Below are 25,912 nucleotides of genomic sequence, written 5' to 3' on the forward strand. Positions count from 1 at the left end.
GAGCATTCAATAAAATTCAATATAATAGTGAATATAAGACACTTTCCTCTATGTATAATAGTCTTATAGACAATTCTCAAAAGTGTTGGCCATCCCCATTACAAGTCAAAGTCAATTCTATAATACTATGTACTTAATATACAAAATTATAAAAATGAACCAACAATATTGGTGTAGCCAGTACTAAAGTAATATCTGCTTATCATCCAGAGAAGTTAACGTTTTTACATTCTAGCCCTAAAAGACAGCGCTACTGAAATACATTACTATAACACTAAGTTCTCCACGGCAGTGACCCAACAATAAGCCTCGTGCTGTCCTGGGATAAGATGATTTGAGTGTTCATAGTTCTACAATACAGCTAATAAAAAACACTGCTTTCACCAGGACAACTTCGGTTTTTCAAACAGAAAACCTAGTCTTTTAAATGGTTTATGAGCACTCATCCTACCACTATTTATTTCAAATGTACTAAGGACCAAATATGTGTAATTCTATGTGAATACCAAAATCAGGCTCAGCCCTTTCACAAACGAGTTCTCAGTTGTTAAATAAAGCACGCTATCCACCTGTACGAGGAAGTGGAATCTTAAGCACAGTTTTACAAATCCAGTACCTAAATCTGAAAGCTAACAATACATATTTTTAAAATGAATTTTCAGAAGCAGGAATTTTAGAGGTCATCTGCACTCCATTTACTGTGTGCAGTTAGGTTTATGAAAAACAAAAATCTTTGCATTAATATGTTCTTCATTTATAAAATAGTCACAATTAGGCAAGCACTTGCTAATTAAATCTTTGGTTTTTAATGGAAGCAGCAGAAAATGTGGTATGTATGATATTAGTTTTCATTTTGAATGTAGTTTGTATTTTTGACATCAATATCTAAACTCTAAAATATTCATTTGGAAAAAGATAATAATTACTGTAACAAACCATTCATTCACCCTTCATTCTTCTAACAAATACTCACGGAGAATCTACTCAGTGCCAGATATTATGCCAGGCGCTAAAACTAAAGTAAAACTTCTAAAGTTTCTTCTTCATTAATGTCAACTATATAAGATGAAGTTATGAGGAGAAATGACAATGAATTTAAATTCTGTTAGGGGTGTACTTTTGTTAGAATTTCTATTACTTTTTATATTAAGCAATTATAGACTTAATTAATCCTTTCCACTTTCCTATAGAAAAAAAAGATCCCATCCCAAATACTTCTACATTGAAAAAAATGCCAAACCCATAAAAATGAGCAATTCAGCTATAAAAATGCATGATATAATAGATGTCACCTTCTCTTACTCAGCAAAGTAGCTTTCTATAATTTTGTCCTTTGCCTTTCACAGAACAGTAACCTGGAGTAGTTTCAATGGGATTTTACTTTGTATAAAGCACAAAAACCTTCTCTTACAAGAAGCTGTTAATTTTTCCTCCTCAGATGATGGCTTTCTCTATTATTTTTGGAAAACCAGTGAAGTACAGCTCCCATTCCCTTAGATCCTTTCAAATTCTCAGAGTCAAGCTCAGCTTTCTCTTCCAGGCTGCAGACAACCATAAGTAGGTATACATCAGGTCCGTGCAAAAAAAAAAAAAAAAAAAAAATCTCCTGACCACATCATATCTGGGTCTCAATACCTTCAACTTCTGACTTATTTTCAAAACTATTTTTAAAACTCATGGAGTTGCTAGATGCATAACAAACATTCAAAACTTGTGAATCGATGGGTAAGGAACAAAGAAATCAATGCTAATCTGTGAGCCCATAATGATCTGTGAAATCTGAGACCAAAAATTCTCAAATGATGATGTGTTACCACAGTGGCGAAGGCACTGAGACTGAGTATTTATTACAGAATGTTCACTTTCCACCCTGTGCCTCACGAGCAACCAGCAAAGTCCACCAAGGCCCAATCTTCCAATCTTTTTCACCCTTTGAATCTTCTTGCAAGAGGCAGTGTAGTTTAATGCAAAGAACATGGGAAATATGGCCATCACACTAGTTTTCTAAGAATGTTACAAGAAATTACTACAAATTTAGTGGCTTAAATAACAAAAATGTATTTACTTACAGTTCTTTGGGCCAGAAGACATGGGCCTCACTAGGCTAAAATCACAATATTGGCAGAGCAGGTATGGCTGAATTCCTTTCTGGAAGCCCCAGGGAAAAATCTGTTTCTTTGTGTTTTCCAGCTTTTAAGGGGGGCCTGCATTCTTTGGCTCAGGGACTCCTTCATCCACCATCCATCTTCAAAGCCAGCAAAAATCAAGTATTTCTCAAATCATATAACTCTGACTTCCTTTTTCTGCCGCCTATTTCCAGTTTTAATAATCCTTCCGATTCCACTGGGCCCTCTCAAAAACTGCAAGATAATCTCCTATTTTAAGATCAGCTGATTAGCAACGTTCATTCCTTCTGCAACCTTAATTCCCCTGTGCCATATAGCCTAACATATCCATAGGTTCTGAAGATTAGAATGTGGCTATCTCTGGGGTTGAGAAAGCTTTATTCTGTCTACCACAGTCTAATGGATCTAGAATCAAAATCCGAGGTCTATTCCCAAGTAGCGCTGCACCTTAATCTTACATTATTTTAGTCTTTTCTTTTGAAAATAGCTTAATAATAGTTAATTTCTTGAACACGAGTGAGGATAAAATGAGACATTAGATGCAAAATATCTAGGCACAGAGCCTGGCACATAGGAGAACCTTGACGTTGTTCATTTCCATCTTCCCTTTCCACCCTCTCAGTCGCCACTGTACTGGGGTAAAGTTGAATTTTGGATCCATGTTAATTTTAGCTCTATCGTCACACTCCTTGCCTACCACTACACAACTTTCTGCAAGAATGTCCCAGTGGAGGAAAAGACTGAGCTGCGATGACTTCACATACACAAATTGCCAGCTATGACCTGCATGTCTGCGTCACCCCGAGATTCATATGCTGAAACCTAATCCACAATTTGATGGTATCAGAAGGCGGGGCCTTGGGAGGTGTTTAAGTCATGAAGGTGAAGCCCTCACAAATGGAATTAGTGCCCTTATAAAAGAAGCCCAAGAGGTCCTTTGTCCCTTCTTCCACATGAGGACACAGTGAGCAGGCACCATCTATGAGGAACGGGCCCTCATCAGACACAGCAACAGCTGGAACCTTCATCTAGGACTTCCCAGCCTCCCAAACTATGAAAAATAACTTTGTTCTTTCTAATCCTCTAAGTCTATGATATTTTTATTAGGGCACCTAAACAGACCAAGACAGTACCCCACATTATTAGGCGAACACTCTAAGATATTCTTCTGATAGAGAGAAGAGAGTTATGCTAATCCAACATAACTTTTGAATTGATTTTGTTATGATGAAACAGACGAAGTACTTAAAGGAACAAACAGGATTTACCAGTAAAATGTGATTACAGAATTGAGCAATCCTCAATGTGTTCAGTAAGCAGTCCCAAAGGTCCCCATGAATCATTAAATGGTATTTTGAATGAAGTACAAAATAAACAACAAAAGATTTGTTTTTTAGGGTTATCACGTTTTTACTACACAAATGGAATGTTCTCTATCTTAGGGCCGTTTTTAAAGTGACCAAGTGTAACAGTGAAGCAGGCTAGAAATCCGTCTCAAATGGTAACAAGAAACAATCCCATCTCTGGGCTTTATGAGGGAAAGTATGCACTAAGTGATTAGCTATCAACCAAGAGCCACTGTGCCTGGACATCTCCCTATCACCTCTGAAAAACCTACAAATTCCCTGTTTGAACTTCATATCAATGGGATTATACAGTATCTGCTTTCGTGTATAACTTCTTTCTCTCAACATAATGATTTTTGAGATTCACTCACGTTGTATTTATCATTCCTTCATTCTATTTTCTTGCCGTTTGTAATGTATATAACATAAGAGAATGTTGATGGTCATAGAATATAGAGTTTCCTATCCACAACCACTTTGGAAAATTGACACTTTTCTAAGTAATTGTTGCTTTAAAAAAAAAACAAAATCAAAACACTTCCACCAATAATTCAAGAGAGTTTCAGTTGCTCCATATCCTTGCCAGTATTTATTAGAGTCAGTCTATTGGTTGGAAGCACCGTCTTTCTGGATTTTGGATTTTGTTTTCTTCCTATGAAGTGTTGATTTTGTTTTAGCATGCAGACACATTTCTGGCTGATTATTTTGAACTTGTGGAAGCTTAGTTTTACTCTTTGTCAAGGTGAGTTTATGAAAAGCTTGAGGTCTTTACAGATTCCTTTTTGGTGGTGCTACAGTTTGAACCTTTGTTTCTCCTCTAAAATTTGTATGTGTAAATCCTAACCCTTAAGGCGATGGTATTAAGTGGTGGGATCTTTAGGTTATAATTAGATCATGACAGCATCACCTTCATAAATGGGATGAGTGTCCTTATAAAAGAAGGGCTCCCTTGCTCCTTTGTCCATGTGAGGACACAGCAAGAAGATGGCCATTTATGAACCAGGATACTGGGCCCTCGTCAGATACTGAATGCGCTTGTACCTTGACCTTGGACTTCCCAGGACTGTGAGAGATAAATTTCTGCTGTTTACAAGCCAATCAATTTATGGTATTTTGCAATAGCAGTCTGAATTGACTGAGGCTGATGTAATTCTAAACTCTGTCTTACCAGTGGTGGGCAGTGGCTGAAGTCCCTGTGCAGTCTTCCACCAGATCACTTCTGCTGGGCTTTTTGGGGTCTTCCCTGAAGATGCACACTTCCAGGGTTGGCCAATAATTTGAGGGGTATATATATACAGACTTTTGAGGTGCCTCCATCTTTTCTACATTCCTCTCTTTGATTGCCAGCCACTTCGGTAGCCCCAGTCTGACACTCCATGCTGATAATATTATAGATTTTTGCTTTAGTTCCAGTTGTCCCCACCGTGCTGATAGGGAGTACCCTCAGGGGCAGTGCTGGCTGCCCTGGACCTCACTCGGTATGGGTATGTTCTTTAAGGTGGCCTCCCCTCTGATATCTGCCTTCTTTTGCCTGTTCTTCAGCAAGTATAAATTAGTTGTTTGTTTGTTTCATATTTTGTTTTCTGTGGAACTGTTAGGTTGGTTCAAGCAACTTTGCCATTTCTGGAATCTATTTTCTCTGTAAGACATTTACCAGTGGTTATATCTAGATGACATATTTCTGTGGAATGGTTTTACTTTTCTTTGTTATGCTTACATGTATCTTGAAGTTGATATCTATTTATTGATTATTTATTTCTTTTACAAAATAGAATAAATTTATATTTTTATTTTAATATTTAATTTAAAATAAAACTTTGAGAAAAAATTTTAAAGTGTTTTAAATTATCATTTGTTTTGGAAGTACAGCCTTATGGGTAGATCTTCCCTTAGAAGACTTCTGACAGAGCTGGATGTGCTGGGAAACACAGTCCATCTACAGCAAGTCATTAATAACATGTTTTTGTCCAATAATTAGATATATTTTAAAATCCATGTGTATTATTAATATTCTGTATAGATGTCCACTTCCCAAATTATTGTTGAAGATAACATATAAAAACAGTCTGCATTGCAAAAGACAAACATGAAAACAAAGATGTCTCCATTCTTTCCCTACTTGCTCAATCCCTACAAAATGAAAAAAAAGTTAGTTTTTCTGAAACAATTAAAAAAAAGATGTTTAAATTCTTTTAAATAAATGAAAATGGATTAAATAATATCTATTTTAAATAAGACACGTAAACCATAATTAAAAGATTTGTAATGAAGAGGGGAAAGTATTTACAGAAAACATGAGGGGGAAGGGGTGATAACAGATTTTGTTTTTAACTTATAATTCTGGACATGAGACCCAAAATAGACCTTAGTGAGCTAAATTCCAGGTATTGTCAGGGCTGTATTCCTTCTGGACAATCTAGGGGAGAATACATTTCCTTGCCTCTCTCAGTTTCTAGGTGCCACCTAAATTCAAATCTCTTTCTCCCACTGTGACACTTTTGCCTCTCTCTTAACAGTTGTGATTACACCAGGCCCACATAGGTGGCTTAGGATAATCTCCTCATGTCAAGATCATTAACTTAATCATGTAGTCTGCCTTAGAAAGTCTTCCCTCTGAGCCCTCAAAATTCATGTCCATCCTACATTAAAAAAAGAATACATTCACTCCAGTCCAAATAGCCTAAAAGTCTTAACCGGTTTACAGTACCAACTCAAAGTCAAAGTCTCATCTGTTTAAGAGTTCAAGATCTCATCATCTAAATCATCACAATCAGGCATTTGCAAGGATCTGCGTATGGTCAATCTTGGGGCAAAAATTCCAAAGAACTCTGTGGGCCTCCCATGTGTATCTCCCATGAGAGATTCATTCAGTCATGAGAGATTTTTCCCCAGATCTTTCCTGAATAATCCCATCTCTATTCCTGGCTTCTTCAGAGATGGTTGATGGTAACCATTAGTCATTGAAAAGATTATTTCCTAATCTTTTCAGTGATTGATTAAATACTCAATACAAATGAATGAGTATGTGTGATGAAGTGATCTGGTTTTCTGACTCTTCCCATCACTAGCAAGAGTTGTCCAGCCACGCCCTTAGCTTTCTCTGCTGAGCACTGTTTCCTGGCAGTGAGTCTCCTAATGTTAGTGCCTTTTGCAATATGGATAGATGGATGATTTCCCAAATCATCAGTTTCTGGTTCGTTTTTGCCTAACAGTTCTTCCTTTAATCTATCTCTTTCCTTTCATATTTTATTATAAATAGTGAGAAAAAAATAAGCTAATCTTTTAACACTTTGCTTGAAAATTCCTCAGCTAAATATCTAAGTTCGTTTACAAGTTTTGTTTCCCGCATAACTCTAGGATACAATACAGCTAGGATTTCTACAAGTATTTATATAAGGATCCCTTTTATTTCATGTTCCAATATCATATGCCTCAGTTTCTCATTTCATGTGAGCCTTCTGTGGGTTGAGAGATAGATTCTGTTCCATGCCTCTGCCTAGTTTTTGGTGATATTTTGGACTCTAAGTTATATCACAATGCCTTTAACATTCCTATTTCTACTGTTTATTTTTGATGAGTTAAGTATTTTTAAAGATATGTTCTTTACCATACCCCTTACTTAATTCTTTTTGACCTCTTACTGAGGTGGTCGTTGCCATCCATATTTCTATTAACCATTTGTTCCAGTTTTCTACCATTCTCCTCAGAATATTTTTAGCAACTGCCCATTACCCAATTCCAAAGCCAATTCTAAATTTTGAGGTATTTGTTATAGCAGCACACCACTTCCAGGTACCACAAATCTATATTAGTTTCTAATGTTACTATAACAAATTATCACTAATCTAGTGGCTTAATAGAGAATTTATATTAGTTTCTAAGGTTACTATAACATTACCATGAATCCAGTGGCTTAACAGAGAATTTAATGTCTTACAGTTCTGGAGGTCAGAAGTCCTATTGGGCTAATGTCAAAGTGTGAGCAAGGGCTGTATCCCTTTTGGGGACTCTCACAAAGAATTAATTTCTTTGACTTTTCCAGTTTCTAGAGGCCACCAAGACCTAGGTCATAGACCCTTCCCCCATCTTCAAGACAGCAGCATGGCATCTCCAATCTCCTTAGTAGGTTCACATTCCCACACCCTTCTTATAAGGGCTCTTGTGATTACCTTGGGCCCGGGTTGATAATCCAGGACAATGTTCTCATCTCAAGATTCTTAATTTAAATCACATCTGCAAAATCCCTTTTGACATGACCCAAATTCACAGGCTTCAAGGATTAGGACATGGACACTTTAGGGCCATTATATGCCCTACCACACCTTTTGATGTTAATAATTACCTTATTGCAGCTTTTGCTTGAAGGGCACCTGTAATAGTTTGTTAGGGCTGCTCTAATAAAGCACCACACACTGGGTGGCCTAAACAATAGAAATTTATTGTCTCATATTGTGGAGGATAGAAGTCTGAGATCAAGGTGTTTACTGGGTTGCTTTCTTCCATGGGTTGAGAGAGAGATTCTGTTCCATGCCTCTTGCCCAGTCTTTGGTAATGTTATATCATGGCTTGTGGAAGCCTAACCCTGAACTCTGCCTTTATCTTCACATAGAATTCTCCCTGTGTTTGTGTCTGTGTCTACATTTCCCCTTTTTATATAGAAACTAGTTATATTATTTTAGGAGCCCACCTTACTGCAATATGACCACATCTTAACTAATTATATCTGTAATGATGCTATTTCCAATTCCAATCACATTCTGAGGTACTAGGGGTTAGGACTTCAACATATGAGTTTTCAGGGAACATGATTCAACCCATAACAGCATCATTTTAAAAAACAGATTCTTCTTAGGTGAGTCTAAGATTTTGATTTCTCCTAATATTGGATTTTGTATGAACTTACTCTTGGGCACATTGCAGAAATAACAGTGACAGTTAAATGTTCTGATTAATTCATGATTTAGGCAGGCAGTGTGGCCTTATATAAAGCTGAAAATAGATGACATGGCTTAAAGAATAAAAAGCATATTATCTTTCAAAGTACTCCTCTCTCATACAGATAAGCATGCCTTTCCGTTAGCTTTAGGCTTTGATTCCTACTAAAACACATTGATCTTGGGGCAAAGAGCTTTCAACCTTTCTCACTGAACACTCATACCTCAGAGTAAATGAGTTTCAGACTTTTTCCTTTCAGTATTTTAAATGTAATCTCCTGGGGTGCTTTGGCTGCCTTATTCCTATTGATTTTCAAGCTTGCCTTTAGGTGGAAATGAACTTTCCTTATCATTTGGCTTAACTGATCATGATAAGGAAAGAACACTAATCCCAAATGTGGGGTATGGTGTTGGCCCAGAAGGTCAAGCATTGGAAATTAGAAATGACAGGATTTGGCCGGGCGCGGTGGCTCAAGCCTGTAATCCCAGCACTTTGGGAGGCCGAGGCGGGTGAATCACGAGGTCAAGAGATCGAGACCATCCTGGTCAACATTGTGAAACCCCGTCTCTACGAAAAATACAAAAAATTAGCTGGGCACTGTGGCGCGTGCCTGTAATCCCAGCTACTCAGGAGGCTGAGATAGGAGAATTGCCTGAACCCAGGAGGCGGAGGTTGCGGTGAGCAGAGATCACGCCATTGCACTCCAGCCTAGGTAACAAAATTCCATCTCAAAAAAAAAAAAAAGAAATGACAGGATTTGGGGTCTTCCAGGCTTAATGTTATTCAGAGAAGATCTGGTTATTGCTTGTTTGTATCAATAGGACCTCACACTTTTCAAAATGTGTTTGCATTCTTCACGTGCTTTGATTCTCACATCTAACTAGTAGCTGTCATTTCCATTTTCTAGTTGACACAGGTGACTCAGCTAGGTTCCATAGGCTGCTCGGTGGTCACCACAGTTCATGAAACTTTTGAATCATACTGAAGAAAGAATTCTCTCTGAGATAATCTGGAAATGTCATGCGCTGAGGCTTCCTCTTCTGAGTTCAGTCTTTGAGATATTTTTCTTGTTGAAACTTTTCTTAGGTAGTTCAGGTTCGCTTGTGTCCCCAGATGGAGATGTGGATTTCTTCAAACATCTAGAATGGTGATTCATCACCGGCAAAGGCAGTGGGTTATCATGGCACTGTGGGTTACACTGAAGTAGGGTTTCTTAACCTGGAAATTTGGGGCTGGATGATTCCTTGTAGTGGGTGCGGTCCTTTGTAGTAGAATATTTAGCAAAATTCCTTGCTTTTATCTATTGGATGCTCATTGCACACCCTCCCCTTCCATGAAAATAACAAATATCCTCAGATATCAAATATCCTCTGGGTGAGGGAAGGGGAAAGTCACCCACATTTGAGAACCACTGCATTGAAGAAGTAGAGGGCATACCCACAATCACCTTCTGAGTGCAAAGGCCTGCTTATAGTTAGAGGGAAAGTCCCACTCTGGAATGGGTATAAATTATAAGTGAGATAGTAAAACACTGGACTTTTATTGCCTTATGAAGATCCTGGATAGGGATGAGTGGCTTTTTACTTAAACAGTGGAATATTCTCAAAATTTCTCATGATTGACATAAAAAGTAGTCATGAGTACAGCAAATTTTTGAGATGTATGGTTATAAATCATACATATTTTTGTTTTAAAATAAACTTTTTTTCTCTTTAGAGAAGTTTAGGTTTACAAAAAAAAAAAAAAATGAGTGTGTGGCTGGGTCCAGTGGCTCATGCCTGTAATTCTGGCACTTTGGAAGGCCAAGGTGGGTGCATCACTTGAGGTCAGGAGTTCAAGACAAGCTTGGCCAACATGGTGAAACCCTGTCTCTACTAAAAATAAAAATAAAAAAAATAGCTGGGCATAGTGGTATGTGCCTGTAATCCCAGCTACTCGGGAGGCTGAGGCTGGAGAATTGCTTGAACTCAGGAGGCAGAGGCTGCAGTGAGCTGAGATCACACCAATGCACTCCAGCCTGGGTGACAGAGTAAGACTCTGTCTCAAAATTTTAAAAATGGGTATAAAGTACAAAAAGTTCCCCTATACAGTCTTCACTTAACGTCATCTGAATTCTTAGATGGAAACTGTAACTTTAAGCAAGACACCTTATTTTCTACAGTAGGCGAATTGAATAGTGTAAAACCACAGTTGCTAACAAGAAGATCAATACAAAGCAGGAAACCACTTGAAGAAAAAAAATTAAAAAGTATGGCAGTGACTCCTTACATACAGCACCAAAAGGAGGAGCCATTAAAAAAATGAGAAGTTGGACTTGATTAAAATGTATAACTTCTATTCTGCAAGGACACTGTCAAGACACTAAAGATACGAGCGAAAGGCTGGGAGACAGTATGTTCAAAACATCCAAAATACACTCTTAAAATTCAACAATAAGAAAACAACCTAATTTTTTTTTAATGGGCAAACTATCTGTGGTGCTTCTCAAACTAGCTGTGATGAAGGACTGGTTTTCTTGGTATTTGTTTTAATTTGCATCTGTCAAGGACTGATGCCTTGGTAAATTAAGAAAAATGATTCATAAAATAAAATGTTAAAAATGATACAAACCTAAAAGCATTTTTCTTAATTATTAGATTGAACAGACTTAAAATTCTTCTGTAAAATTGGACTAAAACTTTCTAAATGTTTACTCTCAGGCTTTGTATTTATCTCTTTGAGGCTTGTACCAATCAGGCCTGTACTTTGAGTAACACTGATCTTTTTAACTATTGTCAAGTCCCCATTTCTCTGACCAAAGCTCTGTCTGGAAGAAGGAACGATCTTGCCATATATAATTGAGGGCATGAGGTAAAGTTCAGAATACCAGAATATCATGGGCTATCTCTATTTGAAAGCTTAGAGGCAGTCAGCTTGCACACTGGGTTTCCTTGGCACTTACCACAGATTCTTTCCTCCTAGTTGCTATTTGGACCAAAAAAAAAGTAGTATGAGTTTTTTTCTCTCTTTCAGCCCTCTTACTCGATATGCATATCATTATATCCCATCTCCAATGCTGTAATTGCTGAGACAGAAGATTAAAACGCTGTTAAGTTTTAGTCAAAGTAAGAATTTAATGATTTTTTTGAGTCCTAAGATGTTAAGGTTATGTAGATAATGAGTTGTTTTGAAATGTTGATTTGTTGACATCACTGTATCACATAAGTCAATTATTTCTGTTTCTAATTACTTAATTACTCTCAAGCAAATCCTTTGTGCTCTAAATCCCTCACAGTGTTACCAATGCCCAGGGAATGAGAAAACCAGGCTGTCATTATTAGTGGATATTTTCCTTGTTTCTTCTCCTTTTCTTATAACAAAATATAAGGAAAGGATGTGGACAGCTGAGAGTAAAGTTATTTTCTATTCAAGTGTATGCCAAACTTAACAGGTGGCAAAACTGACTCAGAACTCGGGTAGGAACTGACTAGAAGGGGTGTAAAAAAATTTCATCTTCCTCCACCAGGCTCAGTTTCCATAAGGAGAGTGGCCCAGACCCTCCTCTTCTCCATTAAACCCTTTCATCAGGTGATCTCAACTTGCTCATGCTTTGATGTCCTCTTCACAATTGTGACTTTCAAATGTGCAAGTCCTGCCTGGACCTCTCCCTGAGCACCAAAAACACATACTTCACTGTCTATTTAACATATCCATAACAAAACTATTGACCTTCTCAACTCCCCCAAACCTTCCCTATCTGAGGAAATGACATTACTGTCCACTAAATAATCAGACAAAAAACAGAAACCAAAAAAAGGAAAACAAAACTTCTAAGCTTCATTGTTGATTCCCATCTTCCTCACACATCGTGTTCAACCCATTAGTAAATTCTGTTGATTCTGCTGTCAAAAATACAACTTGTTTCTAACCACGTTCCATCAACCCCACAGTCCCAACCCTAGGCCAAGCCACTGTCATCTCTCCTGACAAGTACTGCAATGGCTTCTGTAACTGACAGTCTCACCAGATAATATCCAACAAGGTAAAAGATAATTTTGCAAAAGAAAATCAAAGTCCTATCACCAAAAGAGGTAAGTGTCTGAAGGCAACAAATGACCTCTGAATTGATTTTTTCCTATTTTTAATTTTTTTCTTTTACCATTTTTGTAGGTAATATTTAAATTTTTACTTTGGAACATCTGGCATTCCTATACTATGCAATATTACAAACTTTTTAGCCATAATTGTTCAAAAGTTGAAAATGGAAAGAGAATAAAAATGTAAGCTACGTGTGTATAAAAATCCTCAATCTGATGATGAAAAACTGTGCTGAATATTTTTATCATGTTAGGAACTAGAAGGGCTTTCTAAGCAAGGACATACATCCAGAAACTCTTAAACAAATGCAAATTACAATAGTAAAAATAATTGCACCTGGTATAAAAGAGAATGAAAATTCCTATTATGTAAGAGTCTTTGCTGATTATATAGAAAAAGAACCCAAAAGAAAAATTAATTATTGAAGAAACAATTATTTTCTTTTAAAGTATATGAATTTCTTTAAAAGTAAATACATAAAAATTTGGGATAAAAATGAAGCTTTATTTATGTATCAGATTGGCAAAATTAAAATGATTTATAATACCAGTATTGGCAGAATGTGGAGAAATTGGCAATTGCCCAGATGATTAGTAGTAACACAAATTGAGACTTAGAGTAATTTGGCAACATCTATTAAAATGTAAAGAACATATACATTTTGATAACAACTCCACCATCCTGTATAAATATTTCCACAAAAGCTCAAACATTATATAATCATTACAAATAATGACTTCTAGAAACTGACATAGGAAAGTATCTAAAATGTATTGTAAAGTGGAAAATATAAGGCGTAATACAAAGTATATTTTCTCACTACTTTTATTAACATATTCATGCATATTAGCATAAGCTCTAAAAAACTCTCTAAGAATATATAAGGGACTCTTAACCATGGTTTCTGTTCTTAGAGGTGATGTCAGAAGAAGCATTTTCCTAGAGCATTAAATTATCCAAATACCAGAAACAAGGAACATGAGTCTGCACTGGGACAAATGAAGCTATCTTCTGTACACTGAAATGCAGTATTATCAAAATAAAATAATTTTTCATGATATAGAGAAAGATCAGCCTATTCTCAGAATGCTAGGAGAAAAAGCCTACCTTGCCCTTTCACCTTCCTGTTCCTCAAATCCCACATTCTCACACTAATGATCTCCACTGATCCAAACTGTCCTAGTCACCTTGTCTGTTTCTACCTGCATGTAAAGCAGGAATAGAACCAACAGCCTTCTTTTATCACCTCTCTTTAAAGACCTACCTAGAGGTACATCTTAAATGGTTTGACTGATCCTGCAAATAGAGAAGGTGAAACCTACATAGAATCACATACCACTGAAGTTCAAGTGCCCTGAGTCCTCATCTTGGGCTCTAAAGCAAAAGCACAGCCATTGGAAAAAGCAACCTGGAAGAGTGCACATTCCAGGAACATCTCTGAAAACTGACATGGGAAGAAAGGCAAATACTCCTAGAGTACTCATCCCCAGGCATTCTAGAAGTCTCCATAGATATTTGTATGCAGTGCAAAGGAGTCATTTCCCCCCAAACTATTGAGAAACAACCTATATTACACACACATAGATATCTATACATTAATATATATGTATGCAAATATATATACATACATATATCAATTGTCATCCAACAAAACACATCTGCTTGCTTTTCAAACGCCATGAAGACCAGAGCAGTATGAAATAGGATCCAGAAATAAGCGAAAAACAGATTAAATTCAAAGTGAATGATATTATTTGAACTTCTCTGTTTCTACTTCTGCATTTCAAATTAGATAAAGTGACACGTCTAGGTTTTGTCATTATTGTGTGTGCTGTTTTGTCCTTACAAAAATGACAGAGCAACTGCATACTCTCCATTAACTCAGTATTTACAAAAATCTCAAGAGACATGTACCATTATTTCACTTTCCAAATGAGCTACAGTGAGGTAAACTGAGGCAGAGAAGCACCCAGAATTATTGTTCATACCATGCACTGGCATTTTCTTGAAATAGTTCTCTTTTCATTGATGAAATGCAAGAATATCCCCCTCCAGAAATGCTCTATGAATTCTAGGCCATAAAATTCTAGGCAAGGCACACTATGTGTCTGTGATGCATAATGCATACCACCAACCTAGGGCTTATTACAACTTACGCTGGAGCAGCAAATGGAATTCAGTCCCAGAGCTTTCATATGTATGCGTATGGGTGGGAAAAAGACAGAAGAAGCCTTTGTTATTACATGCAGTCCCAAAGGAAGCCAGTGCCCCGCAGCAAGTTTTGACTGTTTGCACTGGAAATCATGGAGGGGTACTCCCTTCGCCATCTGGGTCGCGCGCGGGCCCCAGGGCCCTGGGCGCATGCGTGGCCAGGCGGCCGGGGCGCTTACCTGGTGCGCCCGCCGAGCAGGCACAGGGCCAGGAGCAGCAGGGCCGCGGCGAAGGCCAGGCCCCAGACGCCGAACTGCTCCAGCGAGAAGCGGCCTATGGCCGCTGACAGTTCTGCCATTCGGCGCGCGCTAGGCCGCGGTGGGCAACCCGGGGTCTCCCTGAGAGCGGCGCGGTCGGGGACTCCGCAGCCTGCGGCGGCTTTTCTCCGCAGCGCCCCCTAGTCAAGGGACTGAGAGGCTGGCCTGCCCGCGGCGCAGAGGGAATGTCACCGTGGTCTCCCGGACTGAGTGACAAAAGTTCGTGGACTCCCCTCTCCCCGCCTATCCTCCACCCACGCGCACCGCCCCGTTCCCCACGGCTTCCGACCCGGCAGCTTTTGGAAAACAGCGCCCTTGATCCTTCCGGGCAGGAAGAAAGGCCAAGGAAGGGGGAAGAAGGGGAAAGAGGATTTCCCGAGAACCAGCCCTGAAGGCCTAGAGGAGGGGATTTTGATTCTCAGGTGGACCGGAGCCCGTAGGGTTCCTCACCCTTTCGCCCGCGCGCTGCTGGAGGAGCGACTCTGCTTGGCCCTCAAAGATGCTGGAGACGGTGCCCGCTGCTCTCTGACACCTGCGATATCTTAGGTACGACCCAGCGGGGTTGCGTTGGCGACAGAAACCCGCCGAGTGCGCCACCTCCAACCCGTTTCGCGCCCACCTCCTTCACCCCTTTACATCCTATTTGCTCACACGTTTTGCTTCAGGCCTACTCTGTGCAGAGGCGCGTGCCAGAGACGCGGAATACAAGGACCTAGGCTGTGAGCCTTCAGAAGTCCCGATGAGGCACATAGTGCAGGAAGAGGGTGACACAAGTAAAAAGACATTGCACAACAGCGTGGTAGGGGCCGAAAGAGATGTGGTTCAAGTACTACAGGTGGTCCTCAGAAAGAGTAAGGGAGAACTTTTTAAATACCTTTTTCTGAGTAATGACCATCCACTGGATACTTTACACACGTTTTTACTTTCCATTTTTTTAAGTAGTATTTTATAGAAAACATGAGACTCAGATTAAGTAACTTGTCCTGCTTGCTCACTTGATAAGTGTTTACATTTCCAACTGTAAATAACTATGTAAATAGTTAGACCATTCTAACCAAGGCCTGTTCCAGGACTTGGTGTTCTGTCAATGCAACACTTCTCTGGAATGGGTCCCACAGCTTCAAAACTGAACTCTGGTATTTGACCCCTCCAGTCCATCATCCCCATTTCTACCTCCCTAAAACACACATCTTTCCAGCTTTTACTCAGTTTAAGATGGTTACTCTTAATAGTTGCCTTTGTGATAAAGCAATATCCTCCACCTGCAGTGAGAAGCCCTCCTCAATTTGTCTTCTTTGTACAGCTCCCCTCCAGCACAGGTTCATACATACTCAAGCTTGAGCCACCATGTCCTTCATACTCAGCCTGTTCACGTTATTAACTTAAAAATCCATTGTAATTTTGATTTGTGTTTCTCTGATGATCAATGTTTTTTTCATATTCTTGTTGGCCACATGTATTTTGGAAATCAGTGTGGTGATTCCTCAAAGACAGAACTACCATAGGATCCAGCAATCCCATTACTGGGTATATACCCAAAGGAATATAAATCACTCTGTCATCAAGACACGTGCACACTTATATTCATTGCAGCACCATTCACAATAGCAAAAACATGGAATCATACTAAATGCCCATCAGTGGTAGACTGGATAAAGAAAATGTGGTATACATACACCATAGAATACTATGCAGCCATAAAAAATATTTGGTTTTCTGTTGCTAAGGATAATGGCCTCCAGCTCCCTCCTTGAACATGGAAGCCTGTTGGTGTTTATGAGCCTCTTTTCCTTGAACATGGAAGGATGGAGCTGGAGGCCATTATCCTTAGCAACAGAAAACCGAATACGACATGTTCTCACTTACAAGTGGGAGCTAAATGCTGAGAACACATGGACAGATAGAGGGGAACAACAGACACCAGGGCCTGCTGGAGGGTAGAGGTGGGGAGGAGAGAGAGGATCAGGAAAAATGACTAATGAGTACTGGCTTAATACCTGGGCAGTATGGCCATCCAGCCAAGACCAGAGACAAGCCCTTCAAAGGGGGAGGGTTTGAGTAGGAGCTTCATGCTGAAGAGGTTGGTTAAACATATATATATATTCAACTAGTTATAGGAATATATATATATGTTTAACCAACCTCTTCAGCATGAAGGAGGAGCTATGAATATTCATGAAGGTGGTGCTGACACATGCCTATTGAGCAAATATGCATGTAGCATATGATCTATTTTCACTTTGGGGTGGCTACTTAACATTTCAGTGTGTTACAGTTATGCTCTATACATCAAAAGATCATTTTACATACATAAGTGTATAATCTCTGTAGCCTGGCAGAACCAGTCAATGGTCAGCGGTCTTCTTAATCAGGAGAAAGTTACTGAAACCAGACTCTTGTCCAATCAAAGCTGTAGTTATAGCTTGTGGAATAGCGGGGGCAGTTAGCATCTGATGGTAGATGAGCTGTGACTCTTTTAATATTGCAAATCCTGAGGCCAGTGCTTTCTTAGCTGCTAGAGTGAAAAACCTTGTGGTGGTTAGAACATACTATATTTTTTAAGTGTTACTGTCCATAGTTCTAAAGCTGTGAATGGCTGGAGTAGCCCCAGAATCTTGGTGTTTACGAGGCTCTTTGTCTTCCACTTCTATTCCAGGTTCTTTCTCCTGCCTCTCCTTTCTCATGTTATACCTTCAATTTTCCAGGAAGTCCAAAAGATTATAGTAAACTGACAGCCACTCTGTCTCTTCCAAAAGAAAGCAAATTGAGTGGTTTCCATCACTGCTGGGACAGCAGAGCCGGTTTACAGGATGGTGTCCATGCTGGGGCATTTCTGTAACCACTGCAGAGAGCTACTCACTGATTTTCACCAGAAGTCTCAACCTTCATACTTTTGTTTTCTCTTAGATGACTTTTGTTTAAAAGTATAATCAAAATACTAAAATTCACTTTATGTGTTGAACATTTGTTATTTGCCAGGCACCATACTTAACATACTATTTTATCACATTAATAACAGCAAAAACCCATGGTTGATTGCCCTGCCTTCGAGAAGTGGAAGAAAGCAGCCTGCATAGTTATCTACCAGATTCGGTTAGCAACTGTGTCATTCTCCTATGTTATCGGTACAGTAGCTTACTTGGTACACTTTATTATATATATGCAATACGTTTTAAGTATATATTCCTTTTGGGTTTTCCACTTTTGTTAAAAGGGACCTCCATTCTATAAACCAACCTGATTAAAACAATATAAAGATGTCTTTTATTCTTCTTTTACTTTTGTGGCTCATTATTAGCATCATTATATTTAATCCAGTTCAATTCAGTTTTATCTCCAAAATGTACTGTTATCCCCATCACCTCTCTGACAGAGATCACTGGTTGACCCTCCATATCTATTCACCCCTTCCTCCTCACTAACAGAGTCCTCCATTTTTAACTGAGCACATGCCTGTCCATCATAAAGACTACTTCTAGTTAGCTGTGTGTGGTGTTATACACCCGTAGTCCCAGCTACGTATGACTAATTGGGAGGCTGAGGCAGGAGGATCACTTTGAGCCCACCTAGGAGTTAGATGCTGCCATGAGCTATCATCACAGTATACTACTGTACAATCCAGCCTGAGCAATAAAGCAAGAAATCCTGTCTCTCTTGAAAGAAAGAAAAGGAAGGAAAGAAAAGGAAGGAAGGAAGGAAGGAAGGAAGGAAGGAAGGAAGGAAGGAAGGAAGGAAGGAGGGAGGGAGGGAGGGAGGGAGGGAGGGAGGGAGGGAGGGAGGGAGGGAGGGAGGGAGGGAAGGAACAGAGGGAGGGAGGAAAGGAGGGAGGAAGAGCGGGAGGGAGGGAAGAAAAAGGGAAGGAGGGGAGGAAGAGGGTGACAGAAAGAAAGAGTAGAGGAAGTAAAGAAAGGGAGAGAGTGACAGATCATACTTCAGTGACTCACTCCACTAGCCAAGTGACCGTCATCTACCAGGCGGCTGAAGCGATCAGCCTCTTTCTCTGTTCTTGTTCTAATGTAGCATTAGGACTTGAACTCTGGCTTTGGTTTCCCCCATGCCTTTTTTTATTCTCAGGAGCCTCTGTGGAAGTCAACAAAACCTGAATAATGACTATTTCCTCTTGCATTTCAACATGTATATCCTCATTGTCCTGCCCAGATTTTGAAACTACTAATACACTGGACTGAAACATTTAAGTCTACCTCCTTAGTCAGTGACTTTTGTTAAGTGCAAATGATATTCATGGCACTACACTTGGCCTATTGGACCTAATAAAATGAATTAGATGTCACTTTTTTCAAAAAGCTGGGATGAAGGGGACTAAACACATTAATATTGGATAAAAGAAAGTAAGAAGTCCACTCAAAGAAGATCGTAGAGTGGCCATGGGGGAATTTAAGGATATGCACCCATATGGTCTCAATCTTGTGAGCTCCTGGGGAGCAAATTATGTGCTGGAAGGAGGGTAGGTTAGAGGCTTCAGCTGTTAGGAAACATGTGAAAGTACCACTGTGAAAAATACCCAAATGGAATTCCACATTCTTTTTCCAGTAACAGGAAGTCTGTAAAGTCAGAGTTGAGTGTCCAACACTGAAAGGTCCTATTAACTTTTGACATAAAATGCAGCTTAGGTTCAGGTTTTGAATCATATCAAAGCACGACTCCTCTATTACTAAAATGATTGACTGCTGTTTATCTCTTTCCTTCCCATAAGTTTTATGATAACTAACTTTTATTTCCCATTACCTTCAGTTAGAATTAAGACCACCCCTGGGCAAAATTATGAAGAAGTGGAAGGAAAGAAAAGAAGGAAGAAGAAAGAAATGTAGGCTCCATGTTTTACATACATTGTTTCATCTAATCCTCCAAACCAATCTCTGATGTAGATATTATTATTCCTCTTTACATAAAAGAAAACCAAGACTCAAAAGAATTCCAGGACACCTGTGCTTATTCAGCTCTTAGGCCGAACTGTGGAGTCACCATTTTCCCCTACCACCTTGCCCTCTTAAGAGTTTTCTTTCCCTAACCCTTTACTCACCTGCTCATTCTTGCTTCCATCTTCATGGATCCAGTTGTTACCTTAAGTTGTCCATAGCTGCTCCCTATGGAGGCAATTGAGGCTCTGCCATGACCTTGGCTCTCCATGGCCCTTGTGTAGCTCTGAGGCTGGTGTCAAGTTTTCCATCTGAAAAATATAAGACTACCTTCCCTATAGATTTATGAGAATTAAATTGTTAGGAGTAAAAAGAAAATATATATACATATATATATATATATATATATATATATATATAAATGTGTGTGTATATGTATATATATGTATATGTATGTATATGTATATATATGTGTGTATGTATATGTATATATGTATATATATACACACACATATACATACACACATATATGTATATATATATATACACATATACATACACACATATATATATATATATATAAATGAAAATGCCTGGGGCTTCTTTTTTTTCACAGTTGAGCACCTTCTGCTCCACTGGCAAAGGGTATAAGCAGAAACAAGTTGATCAGACAAATTCAGCCCAGCTGAAGTGTTAGCTTATTGATCTATTACTTCCACCCAATTAAAATATAAAATAGGCTGCTTTCTTCTTTCCTTAAGGCGACTCTTCAGACTGACTGCAGCTGAGATTGCAATAATCACATACACTGAGACTGCTGTAAGCCTGAAAGTTATTGTTTAATTTGGCACATAGTAAATAGTGAGGCATCGTAGATGCAGGCACCGAAGTTGACTAAAGATATCTTAAATCACAAATGCTTCCACTTATTCTGTCGTTCTTTACAATTTAAACGATTTTAGTTGTTTTCTCTTTGCTTTAGTTCTTCTTTTCTCCTATAAAGCCAGTTTGTAGTGATGACCTAGCTCGCAGTCTGGTACAGGACACATATAGACATGGCAGGCAAAAATCTTATTAAATAAAATGCTGTTGAATGAGCAAAGTGACACCCAACAATAGAGTGTAGTTTCATTTAAACCTTTTTTTAATAAAGTATAATTTTAGGTAAAACCTGAATATAATTATTTTGAAGCAGCTTCAAAAATGGTGGAACAGATGGCTCTGATTATCTCCAAGAGGAAGGAAAAGATTGGAGAGTTTTGTCATTTCTTGTTTAACAGTCTTGGCATTGCTTATACACACTTGAGTTTTGAATACTGTGATTTATAAAATCACAATCCCATGCTAAACCTTAGCTCATTCTCACAATCTGACCCTATTTCCCATGCCAAATTTTGAGATTCACTCTTTCTCTGTCTCTGACTCACACAGGCTTTTCCAACATTTCATTTTCCTGTTAGCCCTGACCCCAGATTTCTGGGGACAAAAAGCACAGGACTCCCTCCCTGAGAAGTCCTTTTAATGAGAACCATTCCCTCCTCTAGCCCCACTCCCCATCCACCTCTGTTCACTAAAGAAATGTTTTCTAGAGTCAGAAACATTAAAAAAAAATTAGGTTAGGTCAGTACTCTGAGAAGCAAAGACCTCTGTTATAGTTCAGTACCAGGAAACAGACTCTGAGAGGGATATTATCATAAAATAGTGTTTTATGACAGGCTCTTAGGATCAGCATAAAGGATGCTGACGGGAAGGAAACAGGCAGAGAGAGAAGCTGAACTAGGACACAGCATCACCAAAAGACTCAGCTAAGTCCTCGAGAATATCTGAAACTCAGATGGCCCTTATAATTGTCCCAAGATGAGGTGCAGGGTTCAGGTCTTAATGTCACTGGTTCTGGCTACCTGCAGGAAAAGGGAGGTGTCCACAAGTGATGGGCTTCTCTTTAGCTGAGAGTGAGTTCTGAAGCAGCTGATGAGGCAATCCCAGAGCTTGGAGCAAAGGTCCTTCCATACTGATGGAGAATCTGGGTGACAAAATAGAGTCAGTATCCACTAGGATGCTACAGAAATATGCTGGAGGCAAATAGCACCTAGGTGGTGATGGTGCTTTCATTTATTAATCTTGCAGTTGTATTACCTCAGAAGCAGAGAGGCTAGTGTTATTATAGGTGTTTTGCTAATGAGAGTACAATCCAAGATGAATAAAAGCAAATTAGCAAAATACCTATAGTAACACTAGCCTCTCTGCTTCTCAGAATACAGCAATCACACTGTTACGTGATTCTAATGTTAAATAAAACAATTCTTCATGAGTCAGGTTTTATTACAATATTGCCACAAGGAAAGCCTCTAGGAGGTCAATACAAACATTTACTCTGATTAGAAACATAGAGAATGCTACCTAAGCCTTGTCAGATAACTAAAAGAAAAGTTTAAAATCATTCAACTCTTGCCTGACAGAGGACAACGAGGGTACATAACTAGTTTCTCCAAACAAATCTAAATCCCATAAAATCAGAAAACTACTAAAGCATTTTTTTAGGAATGTTAAGCTTTTCCATCAAGTAGGTATACATTTCATTCAGCAAAAGCTATCTGCTGCAGAAGGGGGTTGGGATCACTTTTCCATTTTTCCTTCACACTAACATTTTACTTGCTCAGCCTATCATGCTGCCCTTGCCTGGTGGTTCCATCCTCTTAGCAGGGACTCCACTTGGGCCAGTTGCCATTTGGATTCACTCTGGACCCTTTCCTAGCCACACCTTTCTTTAAAGATGAGAAAAACATGACTTGCTCTTTCTCTCCCCTTTCCTGTCTGACTCCTCATTGTGTGAGCTCTGTTCCCAGCTTTCTCCCTATCCCCTGCTTTCTTCTCCAAAACTTCACTGGAAAATGATCAAATTAATTCCCTCAAGATTTTCTAAGGCCTTTTATTTGTTCCTGCAGCTTTCTAATAACTAACATTTCCGTGGTTATTCTGTCTCTTTCTCCTTTCTTCCCTGAAGTCTGGCATTTTTTCCACCAAGAAGGATTGCTAAATTTTGACATTTATAAAAGCAATTCATAATACATATGTTGGAAATTTTGAATATTCTGCTTTATGAACAAACATAGCACTAATGAATGAGAAAATTGATTTGTAATGATTCTGAAAAAGCATCTAATTGTCTACTTGCCAGGGTTGCAATAGAGCTAAGATGGGTATACACACACTTAACCCAGACATCAGCCAGGGGCTTCCTGGCATTTGTGTCTGCGTGTGCACGATCTGTTTTGGCCCTTCAGCAGCTGGTAACCAAAAGGCAGCACTCTGTACCTTCACTTGTTTCTGCAAGAAACCCAAACATAGCAGGAACCAAAGTCTCTGTGGCAGATTTCTTCGGGAAGGGGGGTCATATCGTACAGAACGTGGGATCCCACTCAAAAAATTCTTGACATTTTATATCCTCCAGTCCTCTTGGCCCACATGGCAAGAGGAATTTTCTTATGCTTCCCTCTGACAAAGTCCAGCCTCTTTGGTTCTACTGTCCCTCCAGAATTGTCCTCTGCAAACATCAAATACCTCCTGCCTTTATAATACAGAGCAACTCAACTCACATCTTTTATTCCAGTCAGGCTTTGGAGTTTCCCATGCTAAGTCAGCTGCCAAAAATTTCTTCTGAACAAAGAGCGTAGAATATTTTCAAAATATAGTCATCATCTTCAAAAAAAAAAATAAGTGACATAAGTCATCTAATTTTTTTTCTTTGCTTTTTATTTTGGAGACAGAGTTTCACTCTGTTGCCAGGCACCAGGCTGGAGTGTAGTGGCACAATCTTGGGTCCCTGCAACCTCTGCCTCCCGGGTTCAAGCAATTCTCCTGCCTCAGCCCCCCAAGTAGCTGGGACTACAGGTGCACGCCACCACGCCCAGCTAATTTTTGTATTTTTAGTAGAGACAGGGTTTCACCATGTCGGCCAAGATGGTCTCAATCTCTTGACCTCATGATCCACCTGCCTCAGCCTCCCAAAGTGCTGGGATTACAGGCTTGAGCCACTGCACCCAGCCTTTTCTTTGCTTTTTAGAGACATATTCTCTCTGTGTTGCCCAGGCTGGTCTCCAACTCCTGAGTTCAAGTGATTCTCCCACCTCAACCTCCTAAGTAGCTGGGATTATTCCTGGCTCATTTTCTTATCTAGGAATGTAAGTAGACATCTGGTTAATTAGGGAAGAATGGTGTCCCTTCCAGCCTATTCTTAAAGATGTTCCTGTGACAGTGACTGGTCAGTCAGGACATATATGAATGGACAAATATCAACACATATGCCTTCTGCATTTCCAGGAACCTCAGAAACTTTCATTTCTAGACATGTTGTGTCTTCTCTTCACTCTCCCCTCTCCTCTTTACAGGCTGGATTCCTGCTCTAGAAAGATATAAAGGCTAACTTGGAATTTCCTCTTCCTGCTTTTCAGAACTTCTTCTTGCCTTTGGGTGTGCCAAGACCTCAAAATCCCTTTATTATTTCCCATGTCACTTTGTTTTTGCTTCTTCTTTATCAGTTCTGAGCAATCTGGACATCTGTTCCTTACCTAAATTCTTACTGCCAGGCTCAGCAAAACTCACAGCCCCCTCTAGCACTTACACAACCCCTGTGCCAAGACAAACACAATGTTGTAAGGAGCCTTCTGAAACTCACACAGAAATTAAAGTGAAGATAGGAATTCTATCCTCCTATTTTTCTCGGCATCTCTGACTCAGGAATCAGAACATAATTATTTTATAAATAAAAGTCTGAAAATGAACAAAAAAGTTTTTCTGACTTGATGCAGTTTCAAATGCTATCTCACGTGACCCGTTGACAATCCAGTGAGCTGAGTATTATTTTCACTTTGCACATGTCTTTTGTAACCTCTGTGACAACAGGCACCATGTCTATCTGTCTCTTTCCACCAATGTATATGTAATACTTTGCAGAGTTCATGGCATTCTGTAGATTATCAATAAATATTTGATGAATGAATGATAATTAGAGAACTGATATTTTTAAAATGAAATGAAATTAATACTTATTGAGTACCTACTCTGTGCTGATCACTGAGCTAAATATTCTCGTCTGTATTTTATCTGAACAGTAGTCCCATGAACTTGACCAAGTTCCAGAACTAGTTAGTGCAAGCAAATGATTTCTAATTTATTGGCATGAATATGAGTTGTATGTTTCTACTGTATGTGTTTATATAACTCACTATTTATAATACATTAACAGATCCTTTCTATTGAAGCTTACCTTGCAGTTTAGCTCATTTCTAAAAGATATCTCTAGATGTTGGGTCAGTATATATATATATATATGTGTGTGTGTGTGTGTGTGTGTGTGTGTGTGTGTGTGTGTGTGTGTGAAGTTTTAATTTGAAGGAAAAATCCTGAATGCAAAACATCAGAAAGGTATTTATTTTAGAAAGTAATCATCTCAATTGTGTCTAGCAGGGACCTCATTTTGACAGCTTCAATTGTGTTTGCTGTAAGGATTTATCAGTTTATTGAAGGGAAAGAAGGATGGGACTTCCATGAGTCCACTCAGATAAGAGATTTGGGGCCATATGAAATATGAGCTTGTTCAGAGGATAAAGAGTTAGTGTGAGAGAGAAGGAATAATTTTTAGATGAGTAGCCATTCATTTTTCCTATGATTCTACCTCTCTTTTCTCTCTTTTACTTCCTTTAAAACTTGACACCTTGGAAAATAAAGGCTATTAAAGAAAGAAAAAATGATTTTGCTAAAATTTCTCTAAGCTACTGGAAGCACAGGTAGCATTATTTTGTGGTCCATGTATTCATATGTAATTAGAAGCAGGGTAGGAGCATGTTTCTTATTATATGAAGCAGCATCCTAGGAGCCTTAAAGGACTCCAGGGGATTGAAGCCTGGAGAAGGAACTAGACTTCTGCAATGTAACCGGGAGGAATAACACAATTCCATGGTGCTGGACTCACTGTTGTTTTTCAGTGCATGTCCTACTTGCCCTCTCAGCAGCACTCTCAGTTTCTGGGATACTTCCTTCTCTGGGCTCCTATGAATGTCCTATTGCTTCTCTGGTTGCTTCTT

The 25,912-nt window shown here is 39.1% G+C and overlaps 1 protein-coding gene and 1 long non-coding RNA gene across 5 annotated transcripts in view; one reads left to right on the plus strand and one right to left on the minus strand.

Moving 5' to 3' along the window:
• The window catches only part of CYP7B1 (cytochrome P450 family 7 subfamily B member 1), a 199,781-nt gene extending 184,279 nt beyond the window's left edge, over nucleotides 1-15,502 (minus strand). Inside the window, exons 1-2 of one of the 3 annotated variants that reach the window (XM_078352526.1) lie at nucleotides 15,403-15,502; nucleotides 14,641-14,672 (exon numbers count right to left, since the gene is read on the minus strand). Coding sequence is in view for 1 of the 3 variants with exons in the window: in XM_008982700.5 (XP_008980948.3) it covers nucleotides 14,875-14,993 (119 nt within the window). In the remaining 2 variants the exon portion in view is untranslated. Of the gene's footprint in view, nucleotides 1-14,640; nucleotides 14,673-14,874; nucleotides 15,143-15,402 lie in introns of those variants that run through there. The other 2 variants (XM_035276952.3, XM_008982700.5) reach the window with 2 other exon arrangements.
• Nucleotides 14,840-25,912, plus strand: part of LOC144579701 (uncharacterized) — a 254,937-nt gene continuing 243,864 nt past the window's right edge. The window contains exon 1 of one of the 2 annotated variants that reach the window (XR_013527862.1): nucleotides 14,840-15,498. This is a non-coding gene — a long non-coding RNA (uncharacterized LOC144579701). The remainder of the gene's footprint in view (nucleotides 15,499-25,912) is intronic. The other variant, XR_013527863.1, reaches the window with a different exon arrangement.

This window comes from Callithrix jacchus, chromosome 16 (genome assembly GCF_049354715.1).
Source record: "Callithrix jacchus isolate 240 chromosome 16, calJac240_pri, whole genome shotgun sequence".
Taxonomy (NCBI): Eukaryota; Metazoa; Chordata; class Mammalia; order Primates; family Cebidae; genus Callithrix; species Callithrix jacchus.